The sequence below is a fragment of the Hyla sarda genome, chromosome 2 (genome assembly GCF_029499605.1).
Source record: "Hyla sarda isolate aHylSar1 chromosome 2, aHylSar1.hap1, whole genome shotgun sequence".
In the NCBI taxonomy this organism is placed as follows: Eukaryota; Metazoa; Chordata; class Amphibia; order Anura; family Hylidae; genus Hyla; species Hyla sarda.
In genome coordinates, this window is record NC_079190.1 from 63,853,960 (window position 1) to 63,878,843 (window position 24,884).

The 24,884-nt window shown below is 43.7% G+C and overlaps 1 protein-coding gene across 5 annotated transcripts in view; it reads right to left on the reverse strand.

The window, feature by feature from the left end:
- Positions 1-24,884, reverse strand: part of CCDC169 (coiled-coil domain containing 169) — a 63,651-nt gene that overhangs the window by 19,481 nt on the left and 19,286 nt on the right. For 3 of the 5 annotated variants that reach the window (XM_056561927.1, XM_056561924.1, XM_056561925.1), the window contains exons 3-6: positions 18,282-18,392; positions 15,229-15,269; positions 10,369-10,467; positions 6,045-6,098 (exon numbers count right to left, since the gene is read on the reverse strand). In XM_056561927.1, the coding sequence (XP_056417902.1) occupies positions 6,045-6,098; positions 10,369-10,467; positions 15,229-15,269; positions 18,282-18,392 (305 nt within the window). Of the gene's footprint in view, positions 1-749; positions 834-869; positions 1,120-6,044; positions 6,099-10,368; positions 10,468-15,228; positions 15,270-18,281; positions 18,393-24,884 lie in introns of those variants that run through there. The other 2 variants (XM_056561926.1, XM_056561928.1) reach the window with 2 other exon arrangements.

Consider the following 24,884-nt stretch of genomic DNA (forward strand, 5'->3'; position numbering starts at 1 on the left):
GGAAAATGTCCAAAGTGCAGCCGGTCCCTCTCCAACACCTTGTGGTGTTCAGTATTCCAATAAAACCTCCAAACCACTGAGGGTTAATTCAGGCGCAGGCAATGGATCGTGGTATGTGCAGCAATGCTGATAGATGGCTTATAGGAAAGTAGGATCAATGTGGATAACCAAGGGTCATTTATTTCAGAACAACGCGTTTCAACGCCGGAGCAGGCGTCTACCTCAGGTTCATATCAACAATACAATTACATGTAATTTATACAAAAAAGTACCGTATTCCTAAGGGCAGTTCCCAGCTTTGCGGCGTGACGTGGGCCAACTGCCCTTAGGAATACGGTACTTTTTTGTATAAATTACATGTAATTGTATTGTTGATATGAACCTGAGGAAGACGCCTGCTCCGGCGTTGAAACGCGTTGTTCTGAAATAAATGACCCTTGGTTATCCACATTGATCCTTCTTTCCTATAAGCCATCTATCAGCATTGCTGCACATACCACGATCCATTGCCTGCGCCTGAATTAACCCTCAGTGGTTTGGAGGTTTTATTGGAATAGGAGATGGCCTATCAGGGGATTGTTGTAAAGTTTGGCCATTGGCTGAATAGGCTTTAAAAAAAAAAAAAAAAAAATTATGTGTTCAGGGTATTTGTCAATTTTTTCATATACATTCAACAAAACCAACTGTATATTTTTTATTTTAGGTTACTATCATTTAAATTAGGAACACCGGCTCTTTTCTTCTTTCCTCTATGTACTATATAACACCCATCAGGAATCAGTCTCCGTTCACCACTGACAGGTTGAGCTTTACACTATCGACCAGGATCTTACCTGCAATAATATTTCCTCTCAAAGACAAGACAACTGGTATTATCTTCTTAGCCTTTAAAGACCGCTACGTGTCACAATGTAGCCAGATTGATATATATCCAATAAACACAATGGTTCACTAAAAGTAAATGTCTGCCAGTCTTCTCTCCCAGTACAGTAAGGAGTACAGAGTACTGTAACATCTTCAGGGGGAATTGGATCACGGAGACGCCAACTCTTGGGTTAGACAGGCTTCACTTTAGCACAGAAGATTTAGGTTAAAAACAGCATCACCAACCTACAACTCCTAGCAGTTACACAACCCAAAGTATAAGTGTCGGTAAACAACAATACTAAACCTATAATCCAACGCTACAAAAAATACCAGGACGTCAAAAAAATATCCAAAAATGTACAAAACCTTATTGATAATCACATATATACTAATATGACAGGACCCTCCCACTAAAAACAACCAACCCTTAAAATACAAACAACCCACAAAAAAGGTGAGGGACAGCCGACAAAAACAGTCCTAGCCAGGTATATAAAGTGCCAACAGGTATGTATACAATACATTACCGTGCTCCGTGTCCTCCAATCGTCGCAAGTAATAGTCCCCTATGGATGGACTAAAAAATAGTGAAAAAAATGTGTAATAAATAATTATTACAAATGTCAATTATCCCCTTCCCTAATAACATTTGAATCACCCCCCCCCCCCCACTTTCCAAAAAGTTTAAATAAAAAAAAATAAAAAAATAAAATATATATATATATATATATATATATATATATATATATATATATATACATACATACATACATACAGTGGGGGAAAAAAAAGTATTTAGTCAGCCAGAGACATGATGAGGAAAAAAATCCATAAAATCACATTGTCTGATTTTTAAAGAATTTATTTGCATATTATGGTGGGAAATAAGTATTTGGTCAATAACAAAAGTTCATCTCAATACTTTGTTATATACCCTTTGTTGGCAATTACAGAGGTCAAACGTTTTTTGTAAGTCTTCACAAGGTTTTCACACACTGTTGCTGGTATTTTTGCCCATTCCTCCATGCAGATCTCCTCTAGAGCGGTGATGACTTTCAACTCCCTCCAAAGGTTTCTATGGGGTTGAGATCTGGAGACTGGCTAGGCCACTCCAGAACCTTGAAATGCTTCTTACGAAGCCACTCCTTCGTTGCCCGGGCTGTGTGTTTGGGATTTGTCATGCTGAAAGACCCAGTCTCGTTTCATCTTCAATGCTCTTGCTGATGGAAGGAGGTTTTCACTCAAAATCTCACGATACATGGCTCCATTCATTCTTTACTGCCTTGACACATGTTTCGATGTCTTCCTCAGGAGCTCAGACCTCCTGAGGAAGATATCGAAACATGTGTCGAGGCGGTGGTGGGGAGCAGCTGACCCTGTTTAAGTCCAGCATGTCCACTTTAGGTAAAATCATGTGACTAAGTTATTTGTGTATACAAAAAAGAAGGTTGCAGCAGCTCTCTTGGTCAAAAAAATGGAGGCTCTAAGCACACTTTTTGATCAAAATGTGTCCCCCATCCACCACGCGGAGGTGACCTCATTTCGGATGGGACCCTAAAACTCATTTCACTCACCTCTGCTGGGCATATGGCCTCTGACTGGGTGACATGCTGGATCCACTATCAATTTAAAAAACCTCCTGTGAGTGGCTGTGCAATATAGAGGGAGTGGAGTGGCACACTCTAAACAAAGGCTACCATCAGTAACACACTACGCCACCAGGGACTCAAATCATGCAGTGCCAGACGTGTATCCCTGCTTAAGCCAGTACATGTCCGGGCCCGTCTGAAGTTTGCTAGAGAGCATTTGGATGATCCAGAAGAGGATTGGGAGAGTGTCATATGATCAGATGAAACCAAAGTAGAATTTTTTGGTAAAAACTCAACTCGTAGTGTTTGGAGGAGAAAGAATGCTGAGTTGCATCCAAAGTACACCATACCTACTGTGAAGCAAGGGGGTGGAAACATCATGCTTTGGGGCTGTTTTTCTGCAAAGGGATCAGGACAACTGATCCATGTAAAGTAAAGAATGAATGGAGTCATGTATCGTGAGATTTTGAGTGAAAACCTCCTTCCATCAGCAAGGGCATTGAAGATGAAACGCGACTGGGTCTTTCAGCATGACAAATCCCAAACATACAGCCCGGGCAACAAAGGAGTGGCTTTGTAAGAAGCATTTCAAGGTTCTGGAGTGGCCTAGCCAGTCTCCAGATCTCAACCCCATAGAAACCTTTGGAGGGAGTTGAAAGTCCGTGTTGCCCATCAACAGCCCCAAAACATCACTGCTCTAGAGGAGATCTGCATAGAGGAATGGGCCTAAATACCAGCAACAGTGTGTGAAAACCTTGTGAACACTTACAAAAAATGTTTGACCTCTGTAATTGCCAACAAAGGGTATATAACAAAGTATTGAGATGAACTTTTGTTATTGACCAAATACTTATTTCCCACCATAATTTGCAAATAAATTCTTTAAAAATCAGACACAGTGATTTTATGGATTTTTTTTCCTCATTATGTTTCTCATAGTTGAGGTATTACAGTCCTCTCATCTTTGTGAGAACTTGCACAATTGGTGGCTGACTAAATACTTTTTTCCCCCCACTGTATGTATATATTTATTTATTTTTTATTTAAACTTTTTGGAAAGGGGGTGGGGTGATTCAAATGTTATTAGGGAAGGGGTTAATTGACATTTGTAATTATTATTTATTACACATTTTTTTCACTTTTTTTTTGTCCATCCATAGGGGACTATTACTTGTGACGATTGGACGACACGGAGCACGGTAATCGACCTCTGGACGTCCTATCAGCTGATCGGAACACAGCGATTTCACCGTGGTGATCCCGATCAGCATCCCTGATCTAACCCGCAGTTAATCTCAAGACTTCTAGACAACTTTGATCACGGTGTCTAAAAGGTTAATGCAGGTCCTGGCTAGGACGCGCGCTCAGCTGCTGAGAGTGCTCTATAGCTTGAGAGTGGGCACAGGGAATACATTTATACCCTGCGTCCTCTAGGAGTTGATCCCTGCAGAGAGTGCAGGTGGCTTACCGCACCTCCATGATACCTGCCAGCGGGATTAGGTATTGGGGACATTTGCACGAGCACAAGTACAAGTAGTGCAAATGTCCAGTATCGGTACATCCCTAGTTCTAGCCACTGAGCCGACGTGCTGCCCAGCAACCTTTTAAAGCATAAAAATGCCAATGTAAAACTACAAGTACAACAGGCAACTTTTTTGCAAACAGTTTATTCTATTACAAAGATAAAACATCCAGAAAAAGAAGGAAACAATCCATTCAAAATGAATTCAGTGTGTTATGCCTGGTGAGAGAATTTTCTCCCCCTGCCTGGCAGTAGCGTATGATGCTTACTCATGTAGGCTGATGCTTCTGTCACATGCAATGTTATCTCCTGGTTAGAATGCCGTGCCAATCCGCTGAATGCCGATCCGCTGAATGCCCATGTGATCTCTTTTGTGATTCTCCGAATACAACACCTACGGCTAAGTGTAGCAGACGTCACTTTCCTACGGATCCCTATAGTCTCATATAGATACATGTAAGACAATGACTTCTGCTCCACACCTAAGTATCTGTAAGGTGTGGAGAGTCAACTAGACATTCAGGAGGACCAGAATAGCATCCTAACCACAAGCTAATGCTGTGCCATAAGAAAAGCATTATCCCACGTCAATAAGCATGATACGTTACTGCTACTTTAAAGGGTTATTCCGGCCTCATACATCTTATCCCCTATCCAAACGATAGGGATAATATGTCTTATCGCAGGGATCCTGCTGCTTGGACCCCCGGCGATCTCTGTGCAGCCCCCAAGCACGCCATGACCATGCCCTCTCATGACGTCACGCCACGCGCCCCCTCCATTCATGTCTATGGGATGGGACATGATGGCCGTCACGCCCCCTCCCGTAGACATGAATGGAGGGGGCGTGACATGACCTCACAAGGGGGTGTGGCCGTGACGTCTTGGTCTCGGAAGCAGCGCACAGCACAGAATGCCGGGGGCTGCATCAAGATCTCAGGGGTCCCAGCGGCGGGACCCCTCCGATCAGACATCATATCCCCCTAACCTTTGGATAGGGGATAGGATGTATGAGGCCAGAATACCCCTTTAAGATACAAATATACAACAAAAAAAAACAAATATTGGTCCTACACAATTAATAATCAAATACAACAAGAAAAGGTGTATGTAGATCAAAGAATACATTTCATTGTGACATATGTAAAAAGGACATTACACCTAAAAACACATAAAAAAGCTGTAACTGACATGATGGGTAATCTAAAGAGAAACACTGTGTATCTGTGGGGACTCTTATATCATACAAAAGTGAAGAAAGTGCTTTATGAAATCATAAAAGAGATGTTAAGTATACACCCATGTAAAAAAAACAAATTTACATAGTAATGACAAAACATGAGTATAGACATAATCACAAAAATATGACACTTATGTAAAACAGCCTAAAAGACAACAAGAACAGGTATTACCAAGTGGCAGGGAGTCCGCCAAGGACCACCAACACCCAATATTCTGCACACTAAGACTTCACCCATCATATCATTTGCAGCTTTTTATCTGTTTTTAGATTCATTGTCCGTCCTTTTTGCATACATGTCAGTATAAAACGTATTCTTTGATCTACATACACCGTTTCCTGTTGCATTTCACTTTAAGATAAATGCATGTAGAGATGAACTTAGTGGGGGGACATTTATCATTGTTGTCTTTGGAAAGTAAGTTTTGACGTCAATTGATTTGCTTCGGGTTTTGCTTATGTGAGACATGTTTATTATACTAACACAGGGGGTTAAAGGGGTGCTCCGCTGCTCAGCGTTTGGAACCAACTGTTCTAAAACGCTAAAGCCGGGAGCTTGTGACGTCATAGCCCCGCCCCCATCATGACGTCACACCCTGCCCCCTCAATGCAAGTCTATGGGAGGGGGCGTGGCGGCTGTCACGCCCCCTCCCATAGACTTGCATTGAGGGGGCGGGTGTGACGTCATGAGGGGGCGGGGCTATGAGGTCACGAGCTCCCGGTGTCGGCTCCAGCGTTCGGAACAGTTCTGAACTTTAATACATTTTGTGCACATTCACTTTCTGGAAAACATTGCCTAAAATGATGAGTAAGTGCGATCACAAACCTGAGAGATTTCAGAAATATACATTCTCCTTTCATCATTCACTTTGTAGTACGCCTGTAACAGAAATGGAATTACATTAAATCGTTCCTGTATCTGTGCATTTATCTCATGATTTTAAAGGATCCTTGCAGAGTTCTATTCAAAGACTGTAAGAAAAAGATGAAAAAACGAGAAATGTTGATGTCACTTAAAGGAGAACTGTCACATATTTAGGGCAATAGGTTATAGGAGCTGTGTTGGGGAAAACAGTGAGGGGGACATAGTGCTATAACACCGAATACCAGACAAAGGGCAAGGAACCCTTCCTACCTTCTGTAAGGTTATGTTCATACACGTTTATTTTTTTTGGGGGGGGGGGGGAAATAGACCAAAAAAGACTGTTTTACTTCTTTAAAAAAATGCTTAAAGGGGTTCTCCACCATAAGGTGATTTTAGTACGTACCTGGCAGGCAGTAATGGACATGCTTAGGAAGGATCTGCACTTGTCTTGGGGCTAAATGGATATGTTGTGAGATTACCATAATACTGTGGCTAGCTTTTTGTGAACTGGTATTCCCTGTTTGACTTTTCTTTTTTTGACTACAAATCCCATAATTCCATTTTCCTCCCTCCCGCACATCAGCCACCCCACCCATTGAAACATAAATGAGCTGCATCCATTCAAAAGACCTGTGGTTTTCAATCAGGGTGCCTACAGCTGTTGCGTTAGTTGCAGATTGATCTCTCTCCCACCAAGCGATCGCTCCACCCATTGAAGCAGACAGGCTCCCTGTCATCAGCTGACTAGTGAGTCAGGTCTCGGCCACAGTGCGACCTGGGAAAAATCTGAGACAACAGTAATTTTGTATGCTGTTAAAAATAAATATTGGAGTGAAAATCACAGAAGAATTGTGAGAAAACCGTCACATACAGGTACAGACACTATATTATGAACTACACTAACTTTACAGCCCCTGTAGCGTAGTCAAATAAAATAAATTCCTGGAATACCCTCAGTCAATTCTATTTAAGACTGTAATTGTAAGACCAGGTTGACACTGCAGAATCTCCAGACAGAATTTCCACCAGAGACCCCGTGGGCGGCACTTGGACCGTGCAGGCTGCAACGCTCTCCCTAAAGATGGGGATTTCTGAGTGAATCTGCCATATGATCCGCTCAGAAATGCATTGGCATCTATAGGGACGGCAATGCAGTCCGCACCGCCCTAGCACTACCCACTGGATTTCTGGTGGAAATTCTGTCCGGAGATTCCGCAGTGTGAAGCTTACAGTTGTAAAATTAAGTACAAGGGAGTTCTTTTGTGCCATTTCTGTACTTTTACTGTAGCCAAAAATGACTCAAAATATGACTTAAAAACTGTTCAAATGCAAAAAGAATTTAAAAACGTCTGAATATTTCAGGTATTTTTGCCTGTAAAAAACTAACTTTTTTAAGCATCAAAAAGAGCCTAAAATGGTGTGTGAACATAGCTTTACAGTATTAGGAGCAGTAGTGTCAGCGCAGTCTCCTTCCGCAGAATTCTCTGAAGCAGAGTCTCCCCCTACCTTTTCTTGTATTTGCCTGCATTTCCTGTCCTTACATGATGCCACTACTGTGTACAGAGATTGATGCTGGAAGACCTTACAGTGGAGCTCCCCTTTAACAGTCTGTAGGATAGTGCACATCTATTCTTGACTAGTTCTCTGTCAGATGAGGAGGACTTATAACGGATGCTACATTGATGTGACAGAACTGGCTCTTTACTTAATTCATCATCTTCAATGCATTATTTATACGTGTACAATCTATACTGAGAAATGTATATACAAGGCAGACAAGGTCTGAAGAGACAGTAACGCTACACAAGCCAGTAACTTCTTCTCTTTGATCAAGTTTCAAAAGTAAAGACACTTCTTGGTAATGTCTGAGAAAACGAAGGAACAACTGTGGCTGATGACGGGCAACACAGGGGCTGGGATATCGTGATGTCACGTCTCCGCCCCCTTGTTATGTTAGGTTTCCGCCCCCTCAATGCAAACTCATGGGAGAGGGCGTGACGGCCATCACGCCCCCTCGCATAGGCTTGCATTGAGGGGGCTGGATGTGACATCACGAGGGGGTGTAGCCGTGACATCATGTTGTCTAGGGGCGGAGTAGCCCTTTAAAAGGTACCTTTAGGCTAGGTTCAGACCACGGAATTTCCGCCTGCAATTCCGCTTTGAAATTGCAGGCAGAAATTCCGCATGCTAAAATGTATAGTGTAGTGAATGGTTTTCCACTCACAAATTCACACTTGGGAATTCGGAAATTTCCGCCTGAAGAAAGGCATTGCTCTTTCTTCAGGCGGAAATCCACGCGGAACACATTGCAGTCTATTGGAGACTGCAGTGTCCGCGCGGTCCTAGCGCCGACAGATTCAGCCGATGCTGGCCGCACTCGGAATCTCCGGGCGGAAATTTTCTGCCCGGAGATTCCGTAGTCTGAACCTAGCCTTACATACTATAACATCAAGTGATCATGTGAGGTATCATCCATAGGCCTCTGTGATTAACCATGTGAAGATGGCTGCACTCCAGCCAAAGAGAAAACTCTGATCCCAACAGTATAAGGACTCTTTACACTACGGAAATTCGAAGCAGATTCCATCGGAAGTTCTGTAGTGGAACTTCAATGATAAACTGGATACTGGCGGAAGATTGAATAAGTTCAAAGTGCTCTCTGTTAATAGGATACCACTTATGTGGGCTGCAGGTTGCCGCGGACATAAAGCGCCGATTCCACACAGCGCGGAACCACTAAGAAAATTCAACAAGAAAACTTCTCACTGAGTTTCTTAAGTGTTAACGGACCCTTAAAGGGGTACTCCGCTGCTCAGCGTTTGGAACAAACTGCGCCGGGAGCTTGTGACATCATAGCCCTGCCCCCTCAATGGAAGTCTATGGGAGGGGGCGTTAACGCTGAGCAGCGGAGTACCCCTTTAACCTTCTCAGGCCAAACATTTATGTATTTTGAATGGAGAGAGGAGGGGGAAATTATATTTATATATATATATATATATATATACATATATCTTATATACTCGAGTATAAGCCGACCCGAATATAAGCCGAGGCCCCTAATTTCACCTCAAAAACCCATGAAAAGTTATTGCCTCGACTATAAGCCTAGGGTGGGAAATACATCATCCCCCCCCCCATGTCATCATCCAGACCCCCGTCATTAACACCCATGTCATCATCTACCTCGTCATCATCCCCCCTTCATCATCACTGCCTGTCAATCCCTTCATCAGTGGTCTTCAACGTGCAGACCTCCAGATGTTGCAAAACTACAACTCCCAGCATGCCCGGACAGCCATCGGCTTGGTGACGTTGCCTTGACAACTGGGACGTTCATGCGCAGGGACGTCTGCTGCGCACGGACATCCCTGTGCATCGTCATCAAGGCAACGTCACTAGGCCGGGCCCGGAGCGGAGAAGAGGGTGAAAATGAACAGCCCGGAACGACTAACCCTCCCCACCGGACGGTCCCTGAAGCATAGATGGCCCGGACCAGTTCACCCTTCCTTCCCACCGAGGGGAGGTGAGTAGAAAACTAAAGGGAGGTCTGGATGATGACGAAGGCCGCAGTGGTCTTCAACCTGCGGACCTCCAGAAATTTCAAAACTACAACTCCCAGCAGGCTGTCCGGGCATGCTGGGAGTTGTAGTTTTGCAACATCTGGAGGTCCACAGGTTGAAGACCACTGAGAAGCGATTGACAGGCTGAGAGGTCACTTGAGTATAAGCCGAGGGGGGAGTTTTCAGCACGAAAAATCGTGCTGAAAAACTCGGCTTATACTCGAGTATATACGGTGTGTGTGTGTGTGTGTGTGTGTGTGTGTGTGTGTGTGTGTGTGTGTATATATATATATATATATATATATATATAAATAATTTTTTTTTATTATTTATAAAAAATTTAAAAAAACACATATATACTAATATAACCCCCACATATTTGGTATCCTTATAACCATCACAGCCTGTACTATAAATATATACACTTACTGTAGGTCAGTAATAAACAATATAAAAAAAAAAAAGAAAAATAACCATGGCAAACTGGTGTTTTCTTTGCCCATCACACCCAAAATCAAGTTGACAAAAAATAAATGGTAAAATAAATAGTAAAAGTATAAACTCCCATATTGCTGTGTTAATGCAAAGATTAAAAAAAAAAAATATATATATATATATATATATATATATATATATATTGCAAAGCAGTAGGAAATGTGTTTATTCATAATTTAGTTGCGACAATTGATAATATAGATTAAAAAAAAATAATTGTAATAAAATACCTTTGCTTCTTGTTCTATCCGGAGTTCAAAATCTTTGAGTTGATTTTCCATTAAAATGTTTTCCTCTTCCAGACGCTTAAGATATTGGTTTAAGGCACCCTGTAAAGCCAAGAAGAAAGGACAATACTTAAAAAAGAGTGCTTATCAATAAAACTACTTAAAAAGGATTAGATGAAAACATCACAGATTCACAGACACGTCGCGTTTAACATTCATCAGAAGCAACAAAGAAATGGTACACGGCACAACAGGATGCAAAAACAGACAATCTTTTCTTAATATCAAAAACATGTTAAAACCAATTAAAGGAGGAAGCAGGTAGACACTGAAATAAACTCTTTATTGTGTCTTTATTACCCTAATGGATTAATTCACAAACATAATACTCCCCCCTTCAATGTTCTCCTGAGTGAAACTCCGGAGATATACATCTATTAGGAATTTCCCACCCTTGTCTTTGTTCTCAATCTGATTTATAAGAGATGATGTGTATTTTCCACCATGTTGGGGAAAAAAAAAATCCATACCCACCAAGCCCTGGTCCCTTACATCTCCAGTTCTCATCCACCCAGTTCCCCAATTGTTTCTCTTTTTTCTGCTTTCAAGACAAGCTCTTGGTGCAGGGCCAATCACTGACCGAGACAGGACACTGCTGTGACCAGTGATTGGCTAAACCACCAGGTCCTGCACCCAGTGTTAGTTTTGCTGGCAGAAAGAAGAGAGAACATTGGGGGATTGAGTGGAGGAGGAATGGAGCTGCAGGAGACCAGGGCTAGGTAAGTATGTTTTTTTTTTCTATTTTCCTTCTGCCCCAGCACCATATCATAAAAAAATAAAAATAAAAAAAAAATAAGCTGGATAACCCTTTTAAATTTTTCTGTGGATCAGTTTCAGTGTAAATCCAAATTAGAATGGGTGTCACGCATGGGCAGGGAAGGAGTGCAGCTCTGATCTCACCCACTCCCTCTGACCCTGCCTACTTGCCCATCCATCCTAAACAGCGGATCGACAACCACAGTGACAGTCTCTTCCTAAATAAGTAAAGGAAGTCACTGTCAACAAAATAAACTACAATACAGACACAGGTCAGGATTCAGTAAGGGAACACACAGACTAACAGAAATAAAATCTAAACAAACACACAATAAGTCACAGTCCACTAGCCGAGTCAATACCAGGAGTTATCAGAAGTGCCAAGTCGCAAAAACACAGGAATAGTCAAGTGCCAAGCCGGAAAATCAGAAATGCCAGATGATCTAAAATACAAGAAATAAGAAACTTCAGAGCTAGAAAGATTTAAAGCTGCTGGTTCTGGCAGAACCAGACACCACAATGGGAAAATCCAGTAGTGACTTTGTAGGATGGGCTATAACACCAGATGATCAGTTTCAGGCCCACTGCTGTCTAAGGGAAACAGAAAAATAATACTGCAGTACAATGAGTCAATGAACCCTCCAGGTGGTAACAGTTTTGGTGAAGGTTGCATAATGTTGTGGGAAAAGCACAAGGTCCTATGTGGATTGACATTTGGAGAGTAGGTCTTATGTAAGCACTAAGGGCAAACAATTTCATCCCTTCATGACAGCTGTTTAGCCCAGTGTTTCCCAACCAGGGCGCCTCCAGCTGTTGCAAAACTACAACTCCCAGCATGCCCGGACAGCCAAAGGCTGTCCGGGCATGCTAGGAGTTGTAGTTTTGCAACAGTTGGAGGCACCCTGGTTGGGAATAACTGGTTTATACTATGGCAGAAGGACACTTTCAGCAGGACACAGTACCACTAACATGGCCAGAATTGTGATTGGGGATCCCAAGGGTGACCAGGACCGCATTGCAGTCTATCGGGATGAACATTCTGTTGGCGGATCCGCTCAGAAATGCATGTCCGGAATCTCCGGCCACAATTTCTGCAGGAGATTCCATTTGTGGCCTGTTTATATCTATACTAATGGGTTGTTTCCTACCTTCCATTTGTGTTCAGTTTTATCATAGAGTAAAAAAAACGGCAGACTGACAAATGAAAGATTACATTATTTTTGTGAATTATGAGGATAAATCCAAATGACCCCAACAGCAGGAGATGAGGGTATAACAAGTTAGTGAAGGAAGGAGGGTTGTAAGTTATTGGCCAATGTAAATAAGGAGGGTGATGATGACAAGTCAGACGGACGGGTGATCAATAGTACAGAATGGTGATGTATAGCCCCCACATAACCGGAAAATGAAGAGCAATGATGCACGCAGCTCGGGAAAATAGTACCCATTTATTTAAATTACTGCCAAATACATACTATCATTATTAAATTAAATTAAAGAAGAGACATAATAAAAGGATGTGCACAGACAATTAACCTAAATCATCTCCTTTTTAAAGATCTTTAGAGTCCTATGTAGTTTTATTATTAAGAAACTATAGTATAGGATGCCCCCGTGTGGCCGAACTATGAGATGCACCTCTACTTTACTAACATCACAGGTCTGAAGTACCACAGGTATCGCTCATAGTATTTCTGCCCCCATCACACAGTCATGGAGGGAATTTATCAAATCCTGTCCAGGGGTAAAGTTGCTGAGTTGCCCATAGCAACCAATCAGATCGCTTCTTTCATTTTTCAGAGGCCTTTTCAAAAGTGAAAGAAGCGATCTGATTGGTTGCTATGGGCAACTCAGCAACTTTTCCTCTGGACAGGTTTTGATAAATCTCCTCCAAGGTGGCTGTCCGGGCATGCTGGGAGTTGTAGTGTTGCAACAGCTGGAGGCACCCTGGTAGAGAAACACTGTGCTAAGTAAGAGGTGCAGGGAGAAACATAAAAAAAAAACTTATGCTCACCTACTCCCAGTCCCTGCAGATGCCGATCTCCTCGTGCGGTCCGGTGTCTCCTCTCTTCTCTGTACAAGCAGAAGGACATTTCCCTTTTCGGCCAATCACTGGTTTCCCGGATCCAGCGGGAGATTTCAAAACTGTCCTGGAAACCCAGTGGATTTGCAGTACAAAAAGCTACCTACCTGGGGTAAAGAATGTGACCATGGGGGGAGATGTGACCATGGGGGGGGGGGGAGATGTGACATGGGTCGGGAGATGTGACCATGGAGGGGGGAGATGTGACATGGGGGGGGGGGGGATAGATGTGACATGGGTCGGGAGATGTGACCATGGGGGGGGGGATAGATGTGACATGGGTCGGGAGATGTGACCATGGAGGGGGGAGATGTGACATGGGGGGGGGGGATAGATGTGACATGGGTCGGGAGATGTGACCATGGGGGGGAGGGGGGATAGATGTGACATGGGTCTGGAGATGTGACCATGGAGGGGGGAGATGTGACATGGGGGGGAATGTGACAAAGGGGGGAGAAAGTGGCAGGGGGGAGTGTGTAACATATTTGCGGGGGGGGGGATGTGACATGGGGGGAGAATGTAACAGGGGGGAGAATGTGGCTGGGGGGGATGGGTAGAAATTAAATGGGGAAGATGTGAAATAGGCGGTGGACATGAAATGGGTGGAAAGATGTGAAATGGGGGAGTATGGACATGAAATAGGAGGGATTTCACCATTTGTTTATTATATCGAAATCGCAATATTTAGCCCCATAATCGCACAGTTTCCCCATATCGTGCAGCCCTAGTTCACACATCGTATTCTGAAGTGTAAACTGCCCAAGTTTCACTTCCTGTCAGGAAAATAGCCTTAATGGGTTATGCAAGTTTTGCCGGCAAAGGCCTGGTTTTTCACACATTTTTACAGCATTTTGGCTGCAGCAATTTTCCAAAATTGTGGTAAAATGACATGGTTTGACCGTGATGTGCACAACTGCGTAAAAATATCACCTTTTTGCTATAATGTTGGGAAAATCATGGCAAAACCAGTAAAAAAGATGCAGCACAAAAATCGTAATGTGTGAACACAGCCTCAGGAGAGGTATATAACTACTGTATATTCTGATTCCATAGAGATACCAGCAGCGGTATACAGATCTGAGAGGGGAAGGGGTCTGGTAAGTGATGATGTCATCATGTAGTACAAAAGAAGTCAGCTGACCTTAGACTGACATCATGTGAAACAGATTAAGCATGGTACTTTTGTGAGAGTCAGACTAGTGATCACAAGTTATCAAGTTATAGTAATAAAACTAAAGATGCAGCTGCACTGGAATCAAACAAATGGCGCTGTACAACTAGTGGTGGTAAGTGTGCATGATCTGCGCAAAAAATCAACAACCTGGAGTTTCTTTAAAGGGGTATTCCAGGATTTTTGTTTTTATGTGACTATGCTATAGGGGCTGTAAAGTTAGTGTAGTTCATTATATAGTGTCTGTACCTGTGTTTCATGGTGGTCCCGGAATTCTCATGGGATCTCTGCCCCAATGTTTATTTTCAACAGCCTACAAAATGAGTGTTGTCGCAGAATTTCCTAGGTTGCATTGTGGCCTGAGACATTACATTACTATTCAGGGGTTCAAAAGGAGCCTGTCTGAGCTTCAATGGGTGAAGCAACCGCTGGGTGGGAGTGAGATCATTCTACAGTGAATTATATTTTTGCAACAGTTGGAGGCACCCTGATTAGAAAACACTGGTCTATTGTCTACAGCACAGCATGCAAGGCATCTCAGGTGTGCTTCAATAGGTGGGTAGGTGATCTGCGGGGAAGAAAAGGGACCTCAAACAAGGAATCATGGGAATTGTTTGCCACAGCATTATGGTGGACTCAGAACACCATTTAGCCACAAGACAAGCATGTCCATTACTGTAAGTACTAAATCACCTTATGGTGAATAACCCCTTGTGTGAGAGGAGTCTGCGACCCTATATAAGGAGGACAGAGAAGGTTCTTAAAACAATAGAAAATACTTTTTAAAACTCACCACAGGCATCTGGTCATAGGATCGAATGGAGGATAGCCGATCTAAGGAAACAGAAAAAATACTATTATAGGGTGTACAATAATATATTTAATAGTGCAAGAAAATGTTAAATAATAAATGAAAAGATAGTAAATATCTCTCTTTAAAGACCAAAGTGATAAGTGTTTCTGGGTAAAAGAAACAAATACGGTACCTACACCCATGTAAGATGGACACAGTAAGGGAACAGTGTGAGGGTACACTCTTAGGTATCGTGTAAAATTTACGCTACAAACTTTATGCTGTGCATTAAGTCTGCTGCATCAAATCCGCTGTGTGAAATCTCCACCAAACACAGTGCAAGTGAATGTACCCTTAGTCTCGGTTATTACTAAAAGGGGTACTCTGGTGAACTAAACCAATAGCCCATCCTGTTCCTCTCATCAACCTACTTAATTGTCTAAATATCATTGATTACCTATATAGAGCAGTTTTCCCTCTTTGGTTGTCACTTACAAGCATGAAGTGAGGGAACGATATCATCCAGCCATCAACTCTGTCTCTGTCCAAATCCCTCTCTGAAAGCAGTCTCCACGCCCCTGAGAGACACAGACCACATGGTTTCTGCCCTGCACTGATGAGTCATGCTCTCTATAATGCTGAGTACCGGGGGGGGGGGGGGGGTGTGCAGCCTCAGCCAATCGGACACAAACTCTCTCTGCTGCTCAGAGCAGGAGGGTGCGGGATGGCACAGAAGAGCTGCAATGATTGCTGAGAAATGTAGGCAGGGAAAGAAAAGCATGGCAAAGAATATTAAGCAGCCAGAGAAGACAACAAAGGCCACAGGAGCCATGCATATCAGGCAGGATGGTTTAAAGGGAACATGTCCAGGAAGTGTGATTTTTTTAATATATATACTTCCCTGGAGTAAAGTATATATATTAAGAATAAGAACAAAAGTACAAGAATGCAGATACTAAAGCAACTAGAGTTTTTTTCCCTTTCTTATTAAAGGGAACCAATCATCAGATTTTACCCTATATGACGCTTGGTAAAGAGTTATATAGGGTAAAATCTTTATCCTCACCATCCCGGGGGACGCTCCTGTCCGCATGGATGGTGAGGCTATGATGTTATAAAATAGTTCCCACCAGCCCCGCAAGTAGTCCCCAGGGTGGGGAGCTCCACTCACCTACTCCCGTTCTTCGGCCGGCTGCGACGCCTCCTCTGCTTGATTGACGGGCCGTGTCATCGCTCTGCTCTGTCTGTTCAGTGAGCAGAGCGATGACGCAGCACGTCAATCAAGCTGAGGAGGTGTCGCAGCCGGCCGAAGTAACGGGACTTGCTAAGAGGAGCCCAAGGGACTACTTGTGGGGCCGGCGGAACTAGTTTATAAGTTTATATCTTCACCATCCCTGGGGGCAGGAGCGTCCCCCAGGGATGGTGAGGATAAAGATTTTACCCTATATAACTCTTTGCCAAGCATTATATAGGGTAAAATCTGATGATTGGTTCCCTTTAAAATATAAATTTTCTCCCTAGATGAGGATTGTGTAAACATGCTATACTCACCTCCTCAAGTTCCTTGCAGTTGCCCTGCCAAAGCGCCTCTGATTCTTCCAGGTTGTGTGCCGTCCAGACCCTGCCAAGTGGGCAGGTCCTGTGTGGACCAGAAGGCACATAAAGCAGAAGAAGCAGAGGACCGGGAGCATAGACATAATGCCAGGGACTTCCTTTGGGCTGTTTACATCTTGTCTGGTTTGTCAACTGCAGAATAGCATTTAATGAAACAAAAAAGTACTAAACAAACAAAGCTGAAAAAAGTTTTAACAAATAAAAATAAAAAAACTTTTCAAAAGCCAGAAAAAAATGTCTGAAAGAGTTTTTTGGGTGTATTTTGGGGAGTAAAACAAACATTTTACACCGAAAATATGACAGTTTTACGTCTGTTTTTACCCACTGAATTGCATTGAATTCAATCAAAGAAGCGCTTGACAGTGCAAAAAAGATTTTTTTTTCATGACATTATTTGCCTATAAAAGAGCACTTGATAATTGCAAGAAAAGACCAATAAAACACATGTAAAATGTACTGTAAAATGCCAAAAAATGCTCCAAGGAGCTCTCTGTTGAAGAAAATACAAAAAGATAAACTGCTAAAAAATAAAGGCTCATTTTGCTTGCAAAATCAGTGTATTTTAGCCTCAAAATATATTCTGCTAATATAAACTTAATAATCTATAATTATAAAATATAATCTATTTTCTATTTCCAGAGAAGAAGACTTCTTTGTAACACAACCAGTCTCTGGTGAAGCGTGTGTCCTGCTGATGGTTTGCAGTGTGTTACAGAAGGCATTATGGCAGCTTTACGCCATCCTTAAAGGGGTACTCCGCCCCTAGACATCCTATCCCCTATCCAAAGGATAGGGGATAAGATGTCAGATCGCCGGGGTCCCGCTGTTGGGGACCCCCGGGATCTCCGCTGCGGCACCGCGCTATTATTACAGCACAGAGCAAACTCGCTCTGTGCGTAATGACGGGCAATACAGGGGCCGGAGCATCGTTACGTCACGGCTCCACCCCCTCGTGACATCACGGCCCGCCCCTTCAATACAAGTCTATGCCCCCTCCCTTAGACTTGCATTAAGAGGGCGGGCCGTGATGTCACAAGGGGGCGGAGCCGTGACGTAACGATGCTCCTGCCCCTGTATCGCTGGTCATTACGCACAGAGCGAGCGTGCTCTGTGCAGTAATGACAGGTGGGTGCCGCAGCGGAGATCCCGGAGGTCCCCAGCAGCGGGACCCCGGCGATCTGACATCTTATCCCCTATCCTTTGGATAGGGGATAGGATGTCTAGGGGCGGAGTACCCCTTTAAAGAGGTTGTCCAGGATTAGAAAACCAGAGTTGATTTCATCCAAACACAACGCCAGGGAATAAGATGTTTTTGGCCAGAATACCCCTTTAACTTTCTGGCACCAGTTGATTTGAATTTTTTCTCCACCGGAGTACCCCTTTAAGTATATGGTCAGCTTTAGAATTGAAGTCTACAGAGAGGACAGCTCTTCGCTTACCGGTAGGATTACCCCGGATGTGTTCAGATTTTTCTTGCAGCGCATGAATTTGCCTTTCCAGTTGTTTATTTAGCTCGACTTGTGTCTCATATCTAGTTTTCCACTCATTACCTGCCGGAAGATGAATAAGAAATAGATTTATTATAGTATTATTCCTCTGTTATACTGCAGAAAATTCAACACTTAAAGATGCTTTATCGCAGTGGTCTCAAAACTGTGCACCTCCAGCTACTGCAAAACTACAACTACCAGCATGCTCGGACAGCCAAAGGCTGTCCGAGCATGCTAAGAGTTGTAGTTTTGCAACAGCTGGAGGTACCCTGGTTGGAAAACACTAACTTAAAGGGGTACTCCACTGGCCAGCCTTTCGGCTGCGTTCGGAACATTTATTTCCGAAAGCTGTGTGCGCGCTTCGGGGGTCGGCCACGCCCCCTCGTTACGTCAGGCCATGCCCACAATACAAGTCTATGGGAGGGGGTGTAACGGCCGCCACGCCCCCGTCCATAGACTTGCATAGAGGGGCATGTAATGTAAGCATTAAAGTACCCCTTTAATCCAATCACATATAGACCATATTATACCATATATTATAGTGTGAATTGTGTGACTCTGACTGGTGATGTTAGGGGGGGAGTGATGAACATGTACAGCAGCCGGGAATGGGGGGGATAAACTCTAATCCCCCTACCATTTTTAATGACACCATGACTAGCAGGATAAGTTGGTATAGATCCCACCGACTTAATGGGATCTGTCACATTTCTGTCTCATTGAGTTCCAGTGTATCTGATGGCAACACAAACTTTCTGCAGACTGTGTCATGTTCACCCAAACCCCTGACGAAAAGGAATAAAAAACATGAATGTGAGACAATTTTGGCGATCTTTACTAAACATACTGTACAATAATATTGCCAAATATGTCAGTCCATTACAATCCTTGTTTTTGCTGTATTTGTAATGCAAGAATCTATTCTCTTAGTCTGTTGTTTAGCTTTTAAGGAATTAGCACTTCTGAAGCTCCCTGTAGTCCTCACTAGGGACCGTGGGGGATGTGTAAAGACTTCTCCATTAGCCCCCTCCTAATTAGGTATCTGGATCAATATTAACACATGTTATAAGGGGGACTCCGTCAGAAAGCATTTTTTTTTAAACAACTGGCTCCAGAAAGTTAAACAGATTTGTAAATCACTTCTATTAAAAAATCTTAATCCCTCCAGTACTTTTTAGGGGCTGTATACTAAAGAGAAATCCCAAAAAGAAATGCATTTCCTCTGATGTCATGACCACAGTGCTCTCTGCTGACCTCTGCTGTCCATTTTAGGAACTGTCCAGAGCAGCCTATGTTTGCTATGGGGATTTTCTCCTGCTCTGGACAGTTCCTAAAATGGACAGCAGAGGTCAGGAGAGAGCACTGTGGTCATGACATCAGAGGAAATGCATTTCTTTTTTGGATTTCTCTTTAGTATACAGCCCCTAAAAAGTACTGGAAGGATTAAGATTTTTTTAATAGAAGTGATTTACAAATCGGTTTAACTTTCTGGCACCAGTTGATTTAAAAAAAAAAAAGTTTTCCACGGGAGTACCCCTTTAATCATTCCAGTACTTATCAGCTGCTGTGTACTACAGAGGAAATTGTGTGGTTCTTTCCAGTCTGACCACAGTGCTCTCTGCTCATGTCAAGAACTGTCCAGAGCAGGAGAGGTTTGCTATGGGGATTGGCTCCTACTCTGGACAGTTCCTGACATGGACAGAGGTGTCAGTAGAGAGCATTGTGGTCAGACAGAAAAGAACAACTCAACTTCCTCTGTAGTATACGGCAGCTGATAAGTACTGGAAGGATTAAGATTTTTAAATAGAAGTCATTTACAAATCTGTTTAACTTTCTGGCAGCAGTTGATTTAAAAAATATATATAAAAAAAATAAAAAATTAATCTTTTCCACCAGAGTCCCCCTTTAATCATAAGGGTATCTTCACACGAGTTGGATTCACAATATGCAAACCGACTGATATTTCATTACAAGATCTGGAGCAGAAATCTAATATTCACCCTCCAATTTCCGCAGTGGATATGCCGTGTGTATGCAATGCGTCTACGAGAGACATACTGCTGCTGTGATTTACTAGGGCTGATCCTCAGCATGGGAATTCACTTTTTTTTTTTTTTTCACAGAGCAGCTAAAAATCCACACCAAATTCTTTGAGGTATGAGAACAGGGTTGTGGAAACCCCATTTATGTGAAATCCTGAACTTGCCCAAAAAGTGAATTTTACTTACATCAAATATACTGTAAAGTTTTTTCTTTTTCAGTTTATTGATGGAAAGTAAAAATGTAGGAGTAAACTTAAAATTACATAAAACTAAGTATAAAGAAAAAAAATTAAAATAAATAAACAAATACCATACAATTTTTTATAAACAAAGTTCATAACAGCAGTAGCTAAGTATAAGCCTTGTCAGGAGAGGATAAGAAACAATTATAAAAAAAAAAACACAAATATTTTATTGTAAAAAAATGACAAGATGAGTATCTTCTATTTAATTACAGAGTATTGAGTTTCATAACTTTTTTACAACATTAGGCCTGTTTTTCCCCTCATCCTTTACAGGTTGTGAATGTTTAAAGGGGTATTCCGGCCAAAGACATCTTATCCCCTATTCAAAGGATAGGAGATAAGATGTCTGATCGCTGGGGGACAAGATGACATGAATGGGGGCGTGACTTTATGTCTCCAGTCCCGGAAAAACTGAGGTTTCCGAGACTGGAGCTGCTGCCCGTCATAGAATGCGGGTGCTGCACGGAGATCGTGGGGGTCCCAGCGGCGGGCCCCCCACGATCAGACATCTTATCCCCTTCCTGCTACCCCCCCCCCCAAACCCTGTCCCCATACTAGCTATTATTTGCACCTGCATCGGACTGACATCATGGTAAAGTATGATTTAACTGTCCGGCAGGGACAGTTAAATCATACTTTACCATGATGTCAGTCCGCAATCAGGAGTTGTACCAGAAATCCCATAGAATTTTAAAGATTCTACCGTCAGACCACATCAAGGTAAAGTGGTAAAGTATGATTTAACTGTCCGGGCTCCGCTGTTTTTTAGCTGCAGGGATTGTCTCTACTATATTTTTGTGAAGGTAGGGAGAAAAGTGCACCAAAAACATACTGTGATCGCTGTGCTGCGCGCTATTAACCCTTTAGACGCGGCGTTCAAAGTTGAACGCCGCGTCTAAAGTGAAACTGAAAGCATGCCGGTTAGCTCAGTGGGCTGTTCGGGATAGCCGCGGCGAAATCGCGGCATCCCGAACAGCTTACAGGACAGCCTCCTCGCTGTCCGATCGCCGAATCCAGGCATGAGCAGTCAAGCGGACTCGTAGGAAGGTATGTTAAAGTTTATTTTGTATATTTTTGAGGTCTGGGCACGGGCACAGGAATATATAAAAAAGTCTTGCACTACAGTTGTCCTTTAATCCTTCCATTACTTATCAGCCACTGTATGCTCCAAAGAAAGTTGTATAGGGGATTTGCTCTTGCTCTGGACAGATCCTGACATGGACAGAGGTGTCAGCAGACAGCACTGTGGTCAGACTGGAAAGAAATTCAAAAAAGAAAAAAACTTCCTGTGGAGCATACAGCAGCTGATAAGTACTGGAAGGATTAAGATTTTAAATAGAAGCAATTTACAAATCTGTTTAACTTTCTGGCACCAGTTGATTTTAAAAAAAATAGGTTGTTCAGAGTACCCCTTTAAAGGGGTACTCCGGCACTAAGACATCTTATCCCCTATCCACAGGATAGGGGATAAGATGCCTGATCATGAGGATCCCACCGCTGGGGACCCCCATGATCTTCCATGCCGCACCATAGATAGGAAGGTATGTTAAAATTTATTTTGTATATTTTTGAGGCCCGGGCACAGGAATATATAAAAGTCTTGCACTACAGTTGTCCTGTCAAAGATTTTTGAATAGAAGTAATTTACAAATCTCAAAGCGAAGATGTGATATTCGGCACTGCTCCTACTGGCTGAGCTAAACTGCCAGACGGGCGTACGACAAGGATAAACCAATAGAGATGTGGTGGTGCTCTGACGTAGTGGCAAAGTTCAAATCTTCAATACAGTGGAGAGTTAGAAAAACATCGGCACTCACCAGTCTTCTCTTTAACCTGTTAAGGACATAGGACGTTCTCTAACGTCCCCGCTACCTGGGCTTTAATGCCCAAGGACGTTAGAGAACGTCCTGTTGTATTTCCGGTCTCTGCCGCTCGCCGGGCAGAGATCGGAACGGCATGTCTGCTGAAATCTTTCAGCAGGCATGCCGTGCAAATGCCGAGGGGGGTCCCGGGACCCCCGCATGTCGGCGATCGCCGGAGATCGCTTGCGAAATCACGCAAGCGATCTTCAGCGATTCAGGTAATTCGGGTCACTTGTGACCCGATGACCTGGAAATAAATGGTGATCGGCGGTGTACAATTACACCGCCAATCACCTACCGTTGCTGGGGAGCAGTGACAATACTGTCACCGCTCCAGCAACGCTGCTATTGGCTGGCGATCGTCCAGCCAATAGCAGAGCGGCAGAGGAGGGGTTAATGGCTCCTTCCCGCTGCTGGACCCGCTGTTTTGGTTCAGTCAGCTGGTGCAGCAGCAGGAAGAGGACTGTTGATCCCCCCTCAGAGCTCTGGAGCCCCCTCAGGAGCCTTAGAATAGGGTGAGATCATTTTAGGGACAGGTAGGAGTATAAATAGTTAAAAAGTTAAATAAAAGTAAAAAAAAAGTAAAAAAAAAAAAGTACCCCCCCTCCCCCCCTGACCCCCTAATAGGTCCCCCAGGGTCCTATTAGGGTCTGATCCCTGACCCCGGGTCCTATTAGGGGTTCAGGGAGCTGCGTGTGCCACCCCTTTTTTTTTTTTTTGGCCGCAGCTTTTTTATTTTAATTTTTTCATTAAAAAAAAAAAATCCCCCCCTGACCCCCTAATAGGTCCCCCAGGGTCCTATTAGGGTCTGATCCGTTACCCAGGGTCCTATTAGGGGTTCAGGGAGCTGCATTTGCCACAGCTTTTTTTTCCCCTTTCTATTACTGTTCTACACTTTGTACACCAAGCACCACACACTACATACTCACTCCCCCCCCCACCGTACAAAAAAGGTGATGGCCCGCCGGGCATTTTCGGCAGTGGAGGCTTACGCATTTTTAGCCTCTGACTCCGAATCTGCCAGTGAGGACGATGAAGATTCAACATTTTTGTGTTCTTCATCGCCCTCCTCATCATCTAGTAGTGATGATGAGTCCCCTGTACGGCGGCGGAGACGCCGCCAGGCGAGGCCACGCACCCCCCATGAGAGTGACCCAGTGGCCGACACTAGTACGGGTGGCAATGCCGCTCGTAATAGGAGTCCGGCCCCCCAGACAAGTGCACCGGAGCCCCCTTCCGATGACCCTGTCTGGAGCCCCCCAGAGGATTATCAGCCACGGATTCCTGAGTTTGTTGGCGACTCAGGAATCCGGATTGACACGGCTGGCTTCACTGATCTGGACTTTTTAAAGTTTTTTTTCAGTGACAGCCTGGTCAATCTAATGGTGGAGCAAACGAACTTGTATGCCCAGCAGTTCATTGCCCACCATCCCAATTCGTTTTTGGCCAGGCCCAATGAATGGCGCGCCATTGATGCAGCGGAAATGAGGACATTTTGGGGCCTCACGCTGCATATGGGCCTGGTCAAAAAACCAAGTGCTCGTCATTACTGGAGCGGGGATGTCCTCTACCAGACTCCGCTTTACAGTATGGCGATGACACAGAACCGGTATGAGGCCATTCGGAAATGCCTGCATTATGCAGATAATGCGGCATGTCCGCCCCAAGGTGATCCCGCCCATGACCGGCTTTACAAAGTGAGGCCGGTCATCGATCACTTTGGGGCCAAATTTTTGGAGGCCTATGTACCGCTCAGGGACCACTCGGTAGATGAGTCTCTCATCAGTTTTAAGGGGAGACTCATCTTCCGCCAGTATATTCCCTTGAAGCGGGCGCGATATGGCGTGAAGCTCTATAAACTTTGTGAGAGTACCTCCGGGTACACTCTCAAGTTTAGAGTGTATGAGGGACGAGGTTCAGGCCGGACTTCCCAAGGGTCTGGAGTTATAGGCGCCAGGATCGTCCCAGGCCAACACTTTCCAGGTGAGGTCCCCCCCCCCAGTGGAAAGAAGGGACGATCCCAGAAAAAATGCAGAGTGTGTTACAGGAAGGGAAGACGGAGGGACACCACCATTCAGTGTGACACTTGCCCCGATCATCCGGGCCTCTGCATAGGCTGCTTCAGGGAGTATCACACTTCCATGGAGCCCTAAATTTTCCCTTTTCAGTTAAATTTTCCATAATTTGACCAATGTACCAAGTCCAGAGTACATTCCAAAATTTTACCCCCATAAATCACTAAATTGCCCAAAAAAACCTGAAAAAAAAAAAACCTGATAAGACCTCTGGGGGTGTTTTTTCAAAAATGGGTCATAGGTCACTGAGTCACAATCATCGGGGACTTTTTATGTTGCCTCAAATGCGCAGCGCTCTCTCTCCACCTGAGCGGGTGCGCATTTGAGG